Source organism: Dryas octopetala, chromosome 6 (assembly GCF_963921425.1).
Source record: "Dryas octopetala chromosome 6, drDryOcto1.1, whole genome shotgun sequence".
In the NCBI taxonomy this organism is placed as follows: Eukaryota; Viridiplantae; Streptophyta; class Magnoliopsida; order Rosales; family Rosaceae; genus Dryas; species Dryas octopetala.
Genome location: NC_141371.1, coordinates 20,904,153 through 20,924,022, shown reverse-complemented (window position 1 = coordinate 20,924,022; position 19,870 = coordinate 20,904,153). Strand labels below are relative to the sequence as shown.

General features: G+C 36.3%; 2 protein-coding genes across 4 annotated transcripts; both read right to left on the bottom strand.

Moving 5' to 3' along the window:
• Positions 1-5,465: 5,465 nt before the first annotated feature.
• On the bottom strand, positions 5,466-7,628 carry LOC147283200 (tolB protein-like protein). The gene has a single exon (XM_086247693.1). It carries the CDS (start codon positions 7,573-7,575, stop codon positions 5,635-5,637), a length of 1,941 nt encoding a protein of 646 aa, XP_086103819.1. The 5' UTR covers positions 7,576-7,628; the 3' UTR covers positions 5,466-5,634.
• Positions 7,629-8,266: 638 nt separating this feature from the next.
• Positions 8,267-14,742, bottom strand: LOC147283199 (protein LAZ1-like). Of its 3 annotated transcripts, none has more exons than XM_086249119.1 (9): positions 14,727-14,742; positions 13,342-13,610; positions 13,177-13,233; positions 12,549-12,657; positions 11,657-11,841; positions 11,463-11,551; positions 10,210-10,471; positions 9,518-9,769; positions 8,267-8,935 (listed from the first exon to the last, which is right to left on the bottom strand). In XM_086249119.1, exons 2-9 carry the CDS (start codon positions 13,492-13,494, stop codon positions 8,579-8,581), a joined length of 1,464 nt encoding a protein of 487 aa, XP_086105245.1. In that variant the 5' UTR covers positions 13,495-13,610; positions 14,727-14,742; the 3' UTR covers positions 8,267-8,578. The 3 variants fall into 3 exon arrangements, with proteins under 3 accessions (XP_086105245.1, XP_086105244.1, XP_086105243.1); XM_086249118.1 differs by lacking the exon at positions 14,727-14,742 and adding an exon at positions 14,665-14,721; XM_086249117.1 differs by lacking the exon at positions 14,727-14,742 and having other exon boundaries at positions 13,342-14,639.
• Positions 14,743-19,870: the final 5,128 nt, after the last annotated feature.

Below are 19,870 nucleotides of genomic sequence, written 5' to 3'. Positions count from 1 at the left end.
ACCTTATTCATTCCTACAAAAGATAGAAATTGTCTTTTTATTTACCTTATTCATTCCTTCTCCTTCATCAGTATTGTTTTTATTAGCTTTGTTCTTTTCACTTCTTTGTGTTCTTTTAATAACTTTCTCTATTGTAGATTGCTTCCTTTTAAACGGTGGACGACCTTTACGTTTAACTGCTAATGGAGTAAGTATACGTTGACTCAGGAGTTGGTTGACTGCCTATACAAACTTCTTCATGTTTGCCTATTTCCTCCTTTATTTTATGCATCCAATTTATCACAATCATGCATTTATCATCCGAATCATTTGCTAATTCCTTTATGTCATTAAAATCATGCATTTATCATCCGAATCATTTGCTAATTCCTTTATGTCATTAAAAACCTTTTGCATCTTATCAGATTGCTGTGCTTCAGGTGTAGCATTCCAATCATCATAATTGAATTTAACCCATGTGTGATATTTCATCACATCCTTCCTCCATCTTCGCATGATATATTTATCCGGAATTAAGTGTATCTTATGGCGAATTAAAACATAAATTGCATGTCTGCATAATATACCTTTAAACTCACACATGCAACAATTGCTCTTCACTTCCTTGTCACATTCACTAAAACAAACCTTGAAATTAATACTTTTTTTTCTATCCCCGATCAAGATATCTTCAGATATTTCATACTCCAAAATTGGGCTATCAACTTTAACTGAAACCAAATCAAAGTACATCTTACTTGTTAATTCATGCTAAAACTCCTTAAATTTTGAAATTGTGTAAACATCTTGAGCTTGCTTTTCCATCTCATAATGGGTAGCACAATGAACAAGTGAAGAGGAAGACTTGAAATCTGCACGAGTCTCCTTTTCCACCTTACTCCTCAATGCATTTTCATATTGCTCCACAAATTGTTTTAAAGTAGTCTTAGAATTTACATAGCCATCAAAAAAAGCATTCATACTCTCACTACGTTGGGTGGTAGACATTCCTCCCCAAAAACAGTTTTTCAAAAATCTTGGCACCCAACGGTGTCGCTCATTATATATACTATTTAACCAATCATTGTTGTGTAACTTATATTTCTCAATCATCTCACCCCAACGTTCGACAAACTCAGCATGAGTCATTGAGTCATATACAATGTTTTGCAAGTCAAATATGATAGACTCATATTGCTTGTAACTTTTTAATTTTTCAAGAATCTTCTTCATTATATGCTATAAGCACCAACGATGTCTGGTTTTAGGAAAGACAAATTCAATCGCTTTTCTTATGGCTTTGGCTTGATCTGTAATTATTCCAATTGGAGCATGCCCAGACATACATGCAAGCCAAGACTTAAACAACCAAATAAAGGTGTTAGTATCTTCATATGAAATCAAGCCTCGTCTGAGAAAAATCGATAGACCATGATGATTGACCCCCACCAATCGAGCAAATGGCATGTCATACTTATTGGTCAAATAAGTTGTGTCAAATGTAACAACATCTCCAAATTCCTCATATGCCACCCTACTCCTTGCATCTGCCCAAAACACATTTCCTAAACGACCATCGTCATCTAAATCAATTGCATAAAAGAAATTTGCATTATGAGCTTGCATATTTATAAAATAGTTCTGAATTGCAGTAGCATCTCCTTCCCCAAGCCGTAATTTCCTAACCTTTTCAATATAGTTTCTACAATCCTTTTTCCAAAATTGACATATTCTCATGGCCCCCCACTTCAACAACAACTGAATTATAATTTGAAAGAATATATTACTCTGTACTACACTTTACTTATTGTTTGTAACATGTAATATACATATTTAAAATATTTAACAATCAGGTGACTTTGAGAGTTGATTGGTTACCTATTTCTTGGTACCAATTTAGTATAGGGTTTTTATCTTAGTCATCCAAACAATCCAATGGTTGCTAATTTTTTAATTTTTTCAAAACTCTCTTAAACTCTCTCACGTATCTCTCTCTCCCTCATTTCTGAAATTTATCTTCTCTTTCATCACTCTCTTTCTCTCTCCCCAAGAACTCTTTCTCTGTCCTCTCTTGCTCTCCCTCGCTGCAACTTTCCTCGACGGCATGTGTGTGCATCCGGCCATAGATGGCGACGAGAGAACCACCCCTGAGTTCCTCTCTCTTCCCTCTTCATCCCTATGAGCTCGGAACACCCAAAAACCCCTAGACCCGATCGAAGCCTCGATGTTGACTCTGATCTCGGCCTTATCGCAACGTTGCCAAAGAACAAGCCAAGTTCCTCACTATAACAACGCCTAGAAAGTTATTGGGGAAGCCAACTCCACCCTTGTGCCTTCCTTATCAGTAGTAGGTTCTTGATTTTTTTTTTTATTTAGTTCAGTTTTTGAAACTATAGAGTTTTCTACAGTTTTTGGAACTGCAAGTGAACTGAAACTGCAGAAACTGTAATTTCTGGAACTACAAATGAACTGAAACTGCAGTTTATTGGAGTTGCAGACTTGCAGTTGTAGTTACTAACTGCAGTTTATTAGAGTTGCGTACTTGCAGTTTCAGTTTCCATTTTTTGGAAATGCGTTAATGCTGATATTTTGGAAGGTGTCCGTATGCTATGTTTTTGTTTTGTCTATTTTCAGATGGTATTTTGGGATCTAGTGGTGTCCGCAAATGAAGAATGATTTTGTTGTAGTTGGTCCGCAAAGGAAGAATAGGGCTTTAGGTGGTTTTGGTTAATAAAATTAAGAATAATGCTATACTTACCACATTCTTATACCACATTTTTATACCATCTGACGTGTCATTACTTTATTGGACAAAGTTTTTCTTTTTCTTTTTGGGTTTTTCTTTTTATTTTTTAGTATCCAATGTATGAATGCCATGTAAGTTGCCACATAAGGTGGTATGAAATTATGGTATAAAAATGTGGTATATGTAGCACTACTGTAAAATTAAATGTCAATACCTGTATATTAACGGACTCTTATAATTTTTGTTTAACCTTATTTCAATTCTATCATTCGCATCAAGCTTCCTTTTTACATGCGAGCTTATCTCCCGATTGCACCTCCAATAATGAGATTTGTCAGGAATTAACTCATGATTATGATCAAGCTTGAGAGAGTTTACACGTCATCTCCCACCCAAGCTTAAACTTGTTATAATCTTAGCCTCACAATTGTTCTTTATACTTGGACATGACTTTAGAATATTACTCGAATTACATTGCCTGATCGAGCACATGAAAAAGTAACGTACATATTTCACTTTACCATCATCTCCCTTCGTTGATGATCTCCTTATCACTATGAACTCAGATTGTCTTCCATATTCTTTGTAATATTCAAACACCTCATCACTACTATTAAACATCTTTCCAGCTAGCATAAGGCTCCTGTATTTTTTCTTCTGCATTCATTATATCCTCCATTGCAGTCTAATCATTTTCTATTTTACCCTCATTATTTTCTATTTCAACCATATTAATTAGATTCAATTTCAGCCATGTCATCTTCTTGAATGATCTCCAAACTTGCAGAATTATTTGAACATACTCCCTTTCCTAAAATCATTCAACATGTTATATATGTAAACATAATAACACTTCATTTTCAAGAGTACGTTCATGCCAAATCATAAAGTTGAAAATTCTATAAATTAAATTGACATAATTTTCAAGAGAACTATCAACAAAATTCCAAATTCTTTTCACAGTAAACAAATTACCTTGATAATTTGGACCATTGATATTCATGTGCAAGGACAAATTCAGGATTTCAAAGTGGGATGGGCTAAGCTTAGCTTATAAAAAACTCGACGATACGAGTAAATTTTATTAATAAAAAAAAGATATACCTAGTAAGGGGGACATAATGAGCCTTACCCCTCAAAATGCATATTTATACATAGATAAAACTCATATAAAAACAAAAGACAACAAAAGAACAATTAAACATGCAACGCAAATACAAAAGAATAATTAAACATGCAATACAAATACAAAAGAACAATTAAACATGCATCGATATTATAGATTTATAGAGACAAGAAATTTACCCCAGTGAGACACTACACTTCAACAACGGACAAGTGAGGCACTCCACCAGATGACCAACGAAGCAAATCCTATATACAATAATCAAAATAATCAAATCCTATACTATAATCAAAATAATCAAATTCTAATTTACTAATACATTAATCAAAATCAAGTACTAATATAATCATCAAATCCCTAATTTTAATCATATAAAATAATAAAATCCATAATTTTAAAATTTGAGAATTAAAAAAAAAGGAACAGAAAAGAGAGGGCCAAACACTACCCTAGGAGCTTAAAGTTGAGTTGTAGAGATTTTTCACCAAAAACTTGCAGAATTCATACTTGGATTGGAAGATGTGGTCCTAGACAGTGGAGAGACGACGTGTCGAAGACTGAAGGGGACAGAGGAGAGAGAGAGCTGAAGAGGACTAATGTTTGTTTTGGATGCTAGTAATTAGTGAAGAATTTGGGTAGTTGGGTATAAGTGGGCTGGGGTCAATATTTGGGGTGGGCTTAAGTGTGAAACTAACTTTAGTAACCTAGTAAAAAAAAATTCCACATGGACTACAACCCAGGTAGCCCACAACGTGGACTTGTCACTGTTCATGTGAGTGTCCTTTGATTCTTTAGGGGATTTCTCGGTGTCCATTGTCACTGTTTAACCAAACAAAAAATCGAGTAAGATAATAGTTCTTTAATCTAAACTAAATAGTACAAATCTTGTGCGACTAGAACAAACCAAACAAAATACAAAGAAGAAAAATGATAGTAAAATTAAAATTAAATGGTAGCATGTACCAATCACTTCAATTGCTATATGGGGTTAATATGAAAAATTAAATAAAGAAGCACAGTGTCATGGTTTCGGTAGGTGAAGTTCCATTTAGTATTTTTCTTCAAATGAACTCATGCAATTGAGGCATCTCTAGAAAAGAAGAGGGTTTGTTTATCTATCAAGGTCTATTCATCCATATATATCGTTTGGAATAAGAGGGTTTTACCATGAAAATAATCGAACCAACAAGAAAAAAAAAAAAAAAAACAAAGATACATTAGTTAATTTGTAGCAGTACAGATTAAAAAGAAACAGAGCATGTCATGAAAAAAACTTATAAAAAAAGAAGACCAAACTAACCGATAGACTGAGCGGTGGATTGCCAATGGAGATAAGCGCCCCACTGATGGCGGGTAGTCAGGGTGGGCGAAGGGACGGAGAAGGGGAGCACAGATGGGGAGGGAGAGGAAAGGAGGGGTGGGAAACGACGTCAATCGTGTCAAATTGAAATTGGGTTTTCTTTAGTTTATTTTAATAATTGGAAATTAATAAAATAAAATAAAATGTGAATTGTGAATTATACTTTGCTGATGCGATTGTCCACCTAAGCAATCACGTAAAATGGTATAAAATTGTGATATAATAATATAGTACGATTAGCATTATTGAACAAGAAATGTTGGTGACAGCTCATTTTTTTATTGCAGCATAAATTATGTTTTGTTCCTCCTACCCATGAAATGAATCAATTTTTTATAAGAGCCATGAATCAATTCATGCTACAATTAACAAAAATCAATACAGATTTTGAAAGCATTTATTCAGAAAAAAGCTGAGCTCGATTTAGATGTCACAAGATATCCAATGAGGCTCCTCAAACTGACCCTTGAGCTTATCTCCAGTTTCATATCCTAAACACAACTGCCCCATATCCAGCTCATCACCCGAGTGCCACGCTGGCGTACCATTCTCGTATCCATTCCACGTCAGCCTCCTCAACCCACTTCCATCCAATCTCACCACGTACAAGTCGCCATACGGCTGAAACTGATTGGGCATCGACACCGGCTCAGCCGTCAAGCCGCCCAAGTTAGCCGCAAACAACAGCCACTCCCCATTCTTACTAAAGCACACGTGATTGATTCTCTCCCTGCCCACGTCAGGTCCCGCCACGTGGATCCTCCTCAAACCGGAGCCGTCCGGTTTAATGACGTAGATGCTGAACACAGCCACGTCATCCGGATTGTGTCTGTTTGAAGAAAAAGCAATGAGATCTCCGTTAGGTGACCAACTGGGCATGGTATCAATACACGGGCCCTCCGTTAACCGACGGATACCGCCGTCAAACTCGCCGTTAACGGCGTCAAGAATGTAGAGGTTCTTGTGGCCTGTCCGACCGGAGCGGAACACAAGCGACTTGCCATCTGGGGAGCACGAAGAGAAGGCATTATTTCCTGTGTCTTCTCTAGTGAGGATTTTTACGTTGCATGGAACGTCCTCTTTATCACCGTTGAGATCTGATAGATTGAATTCAATCCGTGCAATCTGGACCGTAGTTTTGGCTGACTGGAAGATTGGTCCCAAAGAGGTGTACAGCACGTGTTTCTCTGTTGGGCTCCAACAGTTGTAGAAGGCCGTACGGTCTTTGATCAAAGTCCAACGCTTTGAGCCGTCGGATTTGACGATCTTGACACCGGAGTTTGCATCGAAATCGTGATTAAACGCGATGAGATCGCCGGTGGGAGAGAAGGTTGGGAAGGAGCCGTGAAGCCTCAGCATTCGGAGGTGTCTGATTGGAGACAATACTGGCTCGAGATGAGGAATCGTCGACTCGCCCCACTGTGTTGACTCACCACGGAATCGGTGGTACCCGAGGAACTCGGAGTCCGGAGAGACAAACGGGTTGTAATGGTGGAAGTTCGGGTTCAACGTCTCGGTCACTGGACGAAAAGTCTTTGACTCAAGGTCAAAAATCTCGATGTGTCGGAAATTCTTGTCGCGCCGGCGAGTTGCAGCGGCGATTCGTTTTCCGTCGTGCATAGCCGCCGGAGTAAAGCAGTGGAGCCCAGACGGAGTGACCCGAGTGGGAGGGACCGGGTACCCGGAAGAAGATTCGAAATCGACTCGGAAAATGCTCCACCAACCATCATCAGCTTGGCGATGAAAGTAGAGGACAGAGTCGCCGGACCAGGTGGGCCACCCACCTCGTTCACAGAGCACTATACGCTTGCTTGGTTCCGATGCTCGGAACACAACAATGTCGGTATTGAGCTGGTGAAACTCACCGCCCCAAGAACGAGACCCGTACGAAGCAACCGCTATGAACTCGCCAGAGAGAGAAACAGAGGGGCTGTAATCGACTGACCCGGAAGGTGTTAATCGGGTGATTTTGTTTTCGTTTTTGTCGTTGAGCTGTGTGGAGTAGAGAGCAGACCAGCCATTGAAGAGTCGATCGGGGTCTTGGTGAGCTGAGATGAAGTAAAGGATGCCGTTTTTGATGATGGGTCGGTCGTGGAAGAGGCTTCTGGGTACGGAGTGAAAAAATTGGGGGTTGGGGAGTCCGGGTCGGGTTATGTAAATGGCGGGAAACCCGGTTCGCTCGGAGATGAAGACGATGGAGTGGTGGTGGTCGTCGGCGAATTGGGCGTTGAAGTTAATGGAAATGCCGTCGGTGAGGCGGTTCTCGGGGCCGATGGGATTGGAGTGGAGGCGGAGGGAGAATAGGTCGAAGCCGTAATAGGGTCTGTCGATGGTGGAAAAGACGATAGTGCCCTTGGGGTCCATTTTGAGAGTTGAAGATGAAGAAGAAGATGATGATAACGATGATGATGATTATGGGGGATTTGAGCTTGATTTATAATCTGAAAAGATGATGAGGTGGTGGATATGAAGGGGGAAAATGCCCTTGTGTTAGGGACAGGTGGTATCACAACCGACAAAGAAAGAGAGAGAGAGAAAGAAAGAGAGAGAGGGGAGAGAGATAGGGAGAGAGGGGGGGGCTGGGGATTAGCAGCTGGCATCCCTCAGGTAAGTTCTTCTCATGAAGGGGATATGTTCGAGCTTTTGTGCGTATGAGCTGACGTAGCATTTTTATCCTTTTTGACAAATTTGTTTAACATAGCAGACAAAAGAATTTCAACACCCAAAAAATGTTTGAGATACTATTTTATACGACAAGCATTTTAATTTTTTTGACGAATTTATTATTATTATTATTATTATTATTTTTTGAAGTATAGACAGAGATCGAACTAAGTGAGTAATTTCACTTCCACAACTGGGCTACCATTAATTACAAATCCTACTAATAAAGTGATAATAAAAAAGTCTTTGGTTTTGGCAACAAGGAATTTCAGTACCCATCTAATATTTAATATGACGTGGGATGAAATGTCATCTTAAGGTCTTATTGAATTACTTTCTATTGTTTCTTTCCAGCCATTGATGAAAGAGCTTGATGTATGGAGAAGATAAGTGCAAAACTCTGTGGTGCCATTGTCAGTCAACATAAATGTGTAAAATTACATCATCCCTACATAAAATGTTTCCTCAAAGTAGATAACATTTACAATTTTCACGCCCCTAACAAAAAGGTAACCCAAGATCAGATTTCAACTCTCACCATCTTCCTTCCTGAATCAAAAAATATGGCTAAGCAGACTGTAATATATAACTTACAGGCCACAGGCATCTGATGAGAAGACTGCCAATATGGCTAAGCAGACTGTAATACATAACTTACAGGCCACAGGCATCTGATGAGAAGACTGCCATGATCTTTCCTCTTCTAATCTTTCGTAACCCACCTACGGCCTCTGACTTGATACCCACCAAAACTTTGATCACTACTGCTCTCTCCGCCACTTTCTGCACTGGTGTGCCCAGATTTTTTGCGATGCTTCTTTACCTTTGAAACCCCACCATCACTCATGCTTCCATTCAAGAGAGGGTCATCTATCCCACGAATTACCTTCCGTGCAGGTGGTGATGTGGAAATACAACTGTCATCCTTCGTTTTTCTTTTCTCCTTGTCATGTCTCTTAATGTTTTGGGAGATCTTGTGTAGCTTCTCATTGAACCTTGTGATCCCCTTCTCTACAGGCTCTACTGCCTGTGTTACTGTAAACTTCACATCGTTCACAATCTGTACCAGAGGCAAAGAGCAGATTCAGAACTGAAAATTAAAAAAAGCATATATATACCCTTACACACAATTGACTGGTTTTATGTAGATACCAACTTGCTTTCAGTCGAACAGATTTTTTTTGGGCAAGATAGTTTGACATTTTGAAACATGTTAGAGATTAAAAGGAATATTTTCAGTCTAACACAATTGTATCCCTTCTAAAGTTTCCACAAACAGTTAGCACATAACCACAGACATCAATTAAGCACCCCCCACAATCTACAAGTGCAAGGACCATTTGTCCTCACAGTGAATATTTCTTAATCACACTGATAAAGTCACAGCTTGGCTATTGAAAAAATAAGAATGACACAGTCCATTACAATGCAGGCATTCAATATCCAGGATCAACAATTATGTGCAACTTCCTATTGGCTATCACATTAGTATTAAAGTTTTACACTATTGTTGTTTCAATACATGTCATAGTAACCCTTTATTCGGAATCTTTGTTCAGACCTCTATTGACATAGGTGATTATTAGTTCCACATTCCCAGATTAATTCATGATCATATTGTAAGACTAAAAAGATAACTTACATATCCCCCGCCACCAATAAAAAAGTCACGAACACTTTCTCTGATGGTCATTCCGCTCCCGGCATCAATATCAGGAGTGGGAAGGCGTAGCTTTGTGGGGCGTTCGCTGTCCCTAACCTCATCTGGATCCAAAGGACAGTCAGCAGATACATAGTCTCCAAGAACTGAGACACTTCCAGGCAAGCGGTCTCCCATCTGCTCATAAGGCTTTGCAGGAAACACATATAGGTGAACAACGGAAGCAATGCCCATCTGTGCAGGATGAATATACAGAACTGTCAAACTAAAATTATGTTGTATGGGAATGATAACAAGAATAAATATTTTGTTACATAACCTGTGTGTAACATTATTGAGAAATGTCAGAACAGTGTAATACAGAATACTAGTAGCAGAACTATGAAATGTGAGTTGAGAAGAAAACTATTAGCAATAATTTTGTTGACTGAAAATGAGATCATCCTTTTCCTAGTTGCACAAGTAAACTTTCAACCAACAACACTTTCAGGCAAGGAATAATAATTATTTTTGAAGACCAAATTAACAGACTAAGTTTTAGGGAGAATATATTATCATTTAAAAGTTGTACCAAAAAGAAAATTATCATTGAAAGGACTATAGTAATAAGAGATTGAAAAGACAATAAGATATGCTGTTGCATGTAAGTTGATTTATCCAATGAAACATTCCACCTCTATAGAAATGATGAAGTCTTGAACACTTGACTTAAACTGTAAGCCTTGAGCTATAGGACTTTTGAATAAACCCAAGGCATAAAGAAGAGCAATTGCGACGCCTTGCCACCATGTCAAAAATACAATTGATTTAAATGTTATAAACTTATACAATGGTTTTATGTGAGCCAGTTCATCTTTTGTGACAGCGTAAAACTGAACTAGACAGTACAGAGCCCATGACTGACTAAAATTTAGAACCACTGCAATATAAGGATACCTGCAAAAAAAAAAACAAAACAAAACAAAATATGACCATTAGTTTCCTCTATGAGTTAAACTTCGTTAAGCAATTTTTTTACAATTAATTTGTAAGGAAAACAAGATGTGCAAAATTTCAACAAGATAGTAATAAGGAAAAATGAAAAGTCAAAGGAAACAGACAAAAAAAGGAAACAACCTATGTGGCACATGATATGCACACCACATCATTGCATTAACGAAACAACTATGTAGTAAAACCCAATGTGATAATGCCATGTATGTTGGGATAAATAAGTTGGGAGAAATAGTTGGCCAAATAGCATCATCATAAGTTAAAACATCAGGAGCACTTAAGACAAAATAGCATATGCTTATTTAAGAAAGTGAAAGAGCAACATCCCACAAGCTATAATAGTAGAATATAAGTCAAACCTGTGGCAAAGAGGCAGAAAAAAACTGCCCAAGCAGACAAGAAAAAGAAAGGTTCATCCACAGGTTCTAAGAAAATAGACAATGGCTACGGAGACTGAAATCTTGAGAGGTCTCTTCCGGTTGGCTATAACACAATTAAGGCAAGCCCGCATACCCAGTTTGCATCCCTATCCATTGATAAACCATCCACACTTCAACAGGCCAAAAACAATGAGCTAACATATGTTAGCAGCCATTTACAGTGTTTTTAGTGAGATTTTAGAGGTTAATTCAGCATGCAGGATTCATGACGATTCAATTCTAGGGATACTCAAACAAATTAGGGATAAAAAAATATAACCACAATTTACAAGTCCCCAAGGAGCAACTACTTTAGACACATGCGAATTCAAGTCTCCAGTTATCAGATGATACATAATCAGTATGATATGAGAGTTCCATGAGAAATTCAGCACATAATAGTTTTAAAAGCTTCTTGGAAAAGAACAAACTTATCACATCAAGTATAACTTCCAATTACTTGCAAAATTTCAAGTTACGAACACTTCTCCTACAATCATTTGAGAATCTCTTACCCACATCCCCATTTAAATTCTCCGTCACAGTATAAACCAAAAGCTTCAAGGATAACTGCTAAAATAGCACTGACAGACTTGATTATCATCTGGCAGAGAATTAAAAGTGAATTTATGTTATATAAAGAAAATGAAATTAGAGAACAAGAAATAACAGCAAGTAATAAAAATTTTCAAAGTGATGGCAAACATACATACTGAACAATTCCGAATTTGACAATTTGGTAAAACCATTGACCAAGTTTCCATGGTTTCAAGATATAGTTCATTGGAAAAGGATGTTGAACAGTCCCCTTTTCAGAACTGTGTTCTAATAGGGGAGTCTTGGAACTTGCACGTCCTTGCCTTTCCATAAACTCGATAGTCCTCTCTTCCCCACCTTAGAAAGAGAAAAAGATATATATAAGGGGAAAATGTCAAAAGAAACAAAAATATTCACGAGAAAACTAAAGAAGTATCTTTGTCCATAAAAGAGAAAAAAGTACAAATTGCAAATTGCAAATGAAAAAAATCGTGGATATCTATGTGCCCTATTAAACATTGATTGTTATTTGAATTACTATACAGAGACTAGGATAAAAAATGACATCTGTGAAAATTGATATGATTGTCATATGATGGCCCAGGAAACTTTAAAACCGAAACACTGTATATGCCAAGGTGCTAGGGTTTCATGTGGATAGAATAGGTATTTATTTGTGCAACAGTCGAGATCGAGAGAGAGAGAGAGAGAGAGAGAGAGAGAGAGAGAGAGAGAGAGAGAGAGAGAGAGAGAGAGAGAGAATGTGTATGCAAGAACAGAAAGGCATATCTTTCACATTGCAGCCAACATGCCAAACTTGCATCATACTAATGCATGAACAGTGCACTCTTGTCTTCATGAAGTAAAAGATTGTTATGATCTGAATTGAGATCCAAATGCTTTTAATGAAATTCAAGAACTGAGACCCAACCAACCATTTAAACCCATCAATTTTGAATTTTGATGAGCATGAAAACTAAAGCTTCTATAAATTATGAAACTCTATATAAACACTGGCCCTATTCAGATATATATTTTCATAAAAGCACTTGAAAAGGACATACCCAAGCATGCAACCAGGTATCTTCCAAAGCAATACATGGCAAAGGATTCGTAGCAATCCCGTAGAATAGCACAATCAACACTAATTGATGGGTTCACCAAAGATACTAACTGTCAACAACAACCAAGTTAGAAAACTGAAGAAAAAAAATTCCAGAAATCAGAGCCACTATATGTAACACATACATATCTATACATCTAATTTCAATAATAAGAAACAATGATAATTTTAAAGCTAAGACAAGCTTTAAAAAAAACAAAACAAAACAAAAAAAAGAACTTAGTCTTTAGTCTTCACAAATGAAAAGTAGCAGCAACTGAACAAATAATACATGTATATTGAACTCATCAGCTTCCAGGTGTTAAAAAGAAGCATGGATGTTTGAGAACGAATAAAATCAAAATTGATAAATTCAACATCTTTTGTATGTTAAATCTCAAGTCCAGGTTCACCATGCACATTAAACAGACAAATATTTTTTACACTATAATCTTCCCCAACCTCTCTTTTCTTGAACTTCTTTCCCTACATTTTCTCTACTTTGTCACTCCTTTCAATGAATTCACAATAATAATTGTTCTATATATCTAATTATAATTAAAATTAGAATATAAATATAAAGAACTTACCGACTCTACTGCATAGCATGGAACCATGAGGATAACACCAATTAAAAACTTTTGCTCCTGAAAAGTGTGTACAAACCAAAATGGAACAATGCATGTCAGCTAGAAATATATTAATATAGAACCTTGCACATTTAAATATTATTTGTACCAACAGCTGATGAATACCTCAGGATTCTTGTATGCAGAAAGGTGCTCAAATAGAAGATAAATTGAAAGGGTAAGAGTGACAAGTACAAAGACACCGCAAACTAGACTTGCCCATGTAGGAGGTGTGTAGGCCAACTGGGTAATGAGATCGAGAAATGGTGTTATCCTCATCAGCTATGTTTTCTTCTGGCCACCCTATATTCTCAAATATTGCCAGCATAATGGAATTATCAATTCACAAACATATGCATTAGGTGCTGAATCACCACAGAAAAAAGAATATGGACCTGTTCACACAGATGATGAGTAATAAGCCTAAATTGAGTGTAAAAATTACACAGATTCAAAACATGCTACCTACTATATGATTCCCACAAAGTATAAAGGAACAGGCAGAAGAGAAAAAAAAATGGGTAAAAGGGTGCAAGGAAAATAAAAAACTAATGCCATAATTCAGAGATCACCATTACACTGCATGCCAAAGCTATTCAGGTACCATTACATGTAACCATTAGAATGCATGTATTGAATATATTGAATACATGTAACCATTACATGTACCATTATAATGTAACCATTACATGTAACCATTACATGAACCATTAGAATATATTGAATCAAAATATTAGAAATCATATACTTTTCTACATTATTTTTTCTGGTACATAGTGAATTTGACCATACAAACAATTCCACCATAATGTTCACCATCCTAAATTACTATACAATTACATATGCAAATCGGCGGCCATTCAAATTAAGACCAACCCTCATACACCATACTCAGTCAAAAGACTCAAAAATGGCAGCTCAAATCATTAGAGGAGAAAAATGCTAGGCATCTACCCGAAAGTGCATTTATCAGTCATTGAGATATGCAATAAATTCCATACAGGAATCATTTTTCTAAAATATAATCAAATATTTGAATAATTATTCCACACAAAAAAGAAAACAATTTGGTTTGATGTAGATTGGCAATCAATTAGACAAGAATGAGAGCAGGGAAAATCCACATGAACTGTAACAAATATGAAATCATGAAAACAAAAGAAAACAAAAAATAGTCAATCTAATTACATATATATGGCTAAAAAGGATAAAAACTCATGCCCACTAACCCAAATGAGCTCGTTTAGGAACAATTACTCAGATAATAGAATTCAAATACATTAAACTCAGTAAATTGATTCACTTTTGCACACTTTAACAGAGAATTCAGAATAAACAGCATAGGAACTGATTGCTCCAATCAAAGAATCCTATCAACTAGGCTCGAGGTGCATAAGGAAGATATGGGTCAGAAAAAAAAAATTAATAAATAAAAAATAAACAGTTTACATTTACAGAGCTTCGTCGACTTGTCCAGAAAGAGAGAGAGAGAGAGAGAGAGAGAGAAGTACCGTTCCACATGAAAAATCAAATCAAATAAACCCCAGAAATTTTGCAATTTTGCATTATAGAACCATCTGAAACTCGACACGGACGCAGCACGTGACATTTTTTCGTTTTATTTTTTTTATCAAGGCACGTGACTCTTATTTTAATGGAGTGCTGTGATGCTTCCGGTGTTGGCCGAGTCAACTCGGCGAACCACTCTCTCAGAATCGTCGCGTTTCTCCATTTTCTCTATGCTGTGAGAGTGACGTTGTGAATTTGTGATGCTTGCTCGATTCTTCTTCTCGTGGCTTCTCTGTTTTTTTTGTTTTTTTTTTAATTATTTATAAGTTTATAACGTCTTGAAACGTCTCCTGAAGTTTTTTTGTCCTAAATTTTTACTTTTTAGTTTAATTATTGATTTACCACTTAAAACTATAACTTATTATTTAAAATTTTTTTTGTCCTAAATTATCACATTATTATCCACAAAATTTGTCGGACTCGAACCTCGAGAATCCTGAACAAGAAACATTGTAGTCCTCTGTGAATTTGGCGATAGTGTACAAGCATGCCACTGTTCAGGGCCCAAAAGCAGGATACAGAAATAGATTGAACTCGGGTCAGCCCAATGGCCGTTTGAGTTTGGTATGGATGATGTCATCTGTTAAATCAGTATTGGTTTGCGCGCCATGTTCTGATTTCTGATCAGATGATTGTACGGCCGATTGAGAAACAACTTCTCGGCCTAAGTTCTTTTTTATGCCTTGTTCCACAAGGACTTTTATGTAGTGATATTGTGATATAAATTACAAACAAATATAATATAAAAGGGATTTTACAATTATTAATAATAGATAAATATCATAAACAATAGTGGTAGTCCGCCTTCGTTAATAATATCCAAATATTATTAACAATAAGGAAAATTACAATTTATTAAGAATAGTTAGTAATTATAGAATAGTTAGATGTTAAATAATAGTTAGACATAAGATACAAGGAATTTCACAGTCATTAATAATAAACAAATATCATGGACTCGCGGTAATCCGTCCTATGTCAATAATATTCAGATATTATTAATATAAGGAAATTAAAAATTATTGAGAATTGAAATACGATAATGTAAACTCACACAACTTTAAAGTAAAATGCAAAAATATAAACTCACACTTGCGTTAATTAAACAGTAGTGCTAGACATCCCACATTTTTATACCATAATTTTATACCACCTTATGTGGCAACTTACATGGCATTAATGCATTGGATACTAAAAAATAAAAACAAAAATCCAAAAAGAAAAAGAAAAACTTTGTCCAGTAAAATAATGACACGTAAGATGGTATAAAAATATGGTATAAGAATGTGGTAAATATAGCATTATTCTTAATTAAAATTCGTAAATATAAACTCACACTTGCATTAATTAAACTTACACTGCGATTAATTGAAAGTGCGTAAACGTAAACTAAATATTTATGATGAAGGTATAAAAATACGCTATTATCATAAATATTTAACTGTGAAAGATAAACAAAATATTTATGATGAAGGTATAAGAAGCTATCATCATAAAGTGTTTATTTAAATTATGAAAATACAAACAAAGTGTTTATGACAAATGTATAAATACATACTTTCATAAAACAATCATACCAAGATAGTTGTACTATGGTAGAGCTAGTAAAAAGATAATACGAGTATTGCTTGTATTTAACTTCAAAATATGAATAGCCTAACATGAGCTATTTGCAAAAGTGATGAACTCATGACCAAGCAAGATTGTTTGTATATAAATCCACATGGATTTAACAACCAATCATGGATCAACATGTGGCAAGTCAGATCCAACCTCAGGTTTGGACTTTTCAACGGTCAAACCTGGGCTTCCACATCACCATGCCAGATCAACACATTTATTGCCAGTTCGGATCGGCTCGTCTCAACGGATCTCCATGTCTGATCCGACCCGATCTGAGCATCCCTTAAGAATTGAGTTTCATCTTTTCTTAATTATCCTAGCTCGGTTCGGCTCGGCCCTTAGTGATCATCTTCTCAGACAAACAGAATATCGTCGAAAGATGATTGTAATATCATACGTCGAGCCAGTCTGAAGCAGTCCATCCATGTCCGATCTGAACGTAAATATTTTTCGTACCCACGTATGTGATATCTACGATCAGCTCGACTCGGATCCCACCGCCGTTCTAGAAGATTGGAGTCAGGACGAACCGCCTCACTCGAATATCTCTGACAGATGAGACATCCCAGTTCACAGTCATGACTATTAGGGCATCCCACTTCATCTTCCATCCTTGCATTCAATGCAGCATTGAATGTAAAGGAGGTGGGTAGCTGTGCGTGCTACTATTCATGACCGAACGCGTGGCCTCCTCTCAATCATTCACCCTCATGCAGGTAACTTACCCTTTACCATTTCCTTTGCCTATATAAGCTAACTTATGTGCACAAAAAGAGGGATCATCTAATACACAACTTCACTCACCAAAAAGCCTATCAGAATACATCCCACTTGCTGAGAATAAACCCAGGAGATCTTACCTTGTTCTTCCTCATTCTCCCAAGTTCATCACCTGTTCTTCCTTGTTCTTACACAAACACCTCCAAATACACATCACTGACTTCATCATCGGAGCGTATTTGGATAGCACCACACCGGTCCATCTCCTTTGATTTTGTGTTCGTGCAGGAAGATCTCGATTCAACATCCACTTCATCATCCAGCAGGGCTTCTTATCAGCCAGATCATTATCTCTAAGTTGTTGCATCTCTCTTACGGAAATTTGCATCAACAAAGATATTTGGTAAGATTGCATTGTTTGCATTTTTGTGAGTTTGAGATTGAGGGGCAGAGAGAGTGTTTGCTTGTTTGTGCTTGCCTGTGTATCAGAGAGAGAGAGATTGCTTGAGCTTGAGCTTGAAGTAACATAAGGATGCTGAGGGAGAAAAATAGAGGTTTGGGTAATAGAAGGCCCTTAGGCTTGAAGACTCTAGGTCTTTTGTTTTGATCGTGGATGCTTGCTTCTCTGTGTCGAATGCTTTTTATATAGGCAGACCTGAGTTGCAGAATTGCTAAAGAAGAAGAAAAGGCAACTGTTGCAGCTGAATATTAAAAGAAACAGACCAATCAGGAGAGGAGGGAGAAGGGAAAAAGAAAAACACGTGGACTGCCGAGTGCTCGCCAGCCTTCACCGAGCGCTATTGGCCTTCTCTGATTGGCTGGTCTTCGCACTATTTTCTCCGACATCATCATTTCAGCCTGCTGCTCGTGATGATGGTGCTGATGTCACTAGTTATATGATCAGAATTGAATTAATCTCTGCTGAGTTATCCATATGAAGATTTGTTCATGGACTTCCTGTCTGGTTTTTTGACCTATTTCTTGTGTTGGGCCACACTGTTATCAATTAACATTTCTGACTGAGCCTCGGTCATTTCATTGGCCCAAGGTGCTAAATTTTGGTGTAAACACACTTGTAACTTACATTCGTATCGCATTTTACATTGTTTTGTCAACAAATCTGTTAAATGCTAACATAGTCGTTAATATTGACGTGGCACGCTGGATGTGTGCCACATGTCACATTGGATGTGCGCCACGTGTCACATCTTTGCTTTTATTTTCAAATTTTTTTATTTTCCTATTTTTCTAAGTTTGAAAATTAATTAAAAATAGCTTCAAACTCAGAAAAATACACGGAAAATTCTTACGGACTTGTCTTGACTAGCACTAATTTAATATAGGATTACATTACCAATTTGCCTTCTTAAAATTTCCAAAAAAATTGGAAAGTCCAAATTTATTTCTAAAAAATTACAATAAATTTTCCTCTATTAAATAAATTCTAGAATTTTCGTAAACTCTCAGACGAATACTCAAAAATATTTTGGAAATTACCAAAAGCCTGTTTTAGAGAATTAGTTTGAGACTTTACAAAAATTCTAGAATTTATTTTATAGAGGGAAATTTATTTTCCTCTAAGACCGAGAAAGGTATTGTGAGTTTTTAGAAGACTAATGGTGCAGACCTCGTATTTTTTGGAGTTCGGGAGATTATCTTATGAATTTCCAAAGAATCTAGAGTATTTTAATTTTCTAGAAATAAATTTGGACTTCCCAAATTTTTGTGGAATTTTTTAGAGGGAAAATTGGTGTTTTGACCCCATAGTAAATTAGTACTAGTCAAGACGAGTTTGTAGGAATTTTTCGTATATTTGTCTGAGTTCAAAACTATTTTTAATTAATTATCAAAGTTTATAAAAATAGGAAAATAAAAAATCAGAAAATACAAGAAAATGTATGACACGTGGCGCACATCCAGCGTACCATGTCAGCATTAACGGCCATGTCAACATTTTTAATGAAAATGCTGACAGAACAAGGTAAAATAGAACACAGATGTAAGTTACAAGTGGTAATCTGAGACAAAAAAACTTTCAGATGACAATATGGGAATGAGTTACAGTTTTGAGTAGTAAATCGATAATTAAGCCTTTACTTTTTTGTTGTTTTTGGATGCGTACGAAGAAAGTCTTTTGTAGGATGGAGGCGTAGACTAACACACCCATTTTTAGTGTCGATCTATAAAGTGGTACAGATAAATATAACAGGTTGCATACTTGGGTACCTCAATCTTTAGCTTATTTGGACTGTGGGTATTTTATCAACCACTTTAATTTATTCTAATTTTATCAATGTATGAAATTTTAATGGATATGTGAATAAATTTTTGTTGGGGCAAATTAATTGGATAAATTCCTTGGTGTCATTTTTTTATAATCATATACAACACACAAAAGGTGATAAAAAAGAGTAAAATCATTGTTGTATCTCAAAACCTATGTGCCAAAATGAGGTAAAATTATTGTATGTGACCGTTACACCACGTGACATAATGACGTAGTGTTACCAATTCACTTAAATTATAACACATGTACGATTTTAAAAATATTTTTTAGAAATTACTAATTGTACACGTGTTACAATATACGGTCACACACAATAATTTTTTGGAGTGTATTGTTACCCACTATGATTTATAATTGAATGAATTCTTTTCCTTTGATTTTAGGGGAGAAGGAATTTGAACTCGGGTCTCTCCAACATTGTGGAGAAAATACCATTAAACTAATAGTTAGTTGATA

Bases quoted from the DNA above. Each gene is read 5' to 3' on its own strand.
- LOC147283200 (XM_086247693.1), bottom strand. From the start codon at position 7,575: ATGGACCCCAAGGGCACTATCGTCTTTTCCACCATCGACAGACCCTAT.
- LOC147283199 (XM_086249119.1), bottom strand. From the start codon at position 13,494: ATGAGGATAACACCATTTCTCGATCTCATTACCCAGTTGGCCTACACA. The intron at 11,842-12,548 runs GTATGTCCTTTT...TCTCTTTCTAAG, and splicing joins ATACCTGGTTGCATGCTTGG to GTGGGGAAGAGAGGACTATC. The intron at 10,472-11,462 runs GTAAGAGATTCT...TTTTTTTTGCAG, and splicing joins GAATTTAAATGGGGATGTGG to GTATCCTTATATTGCAGTGG.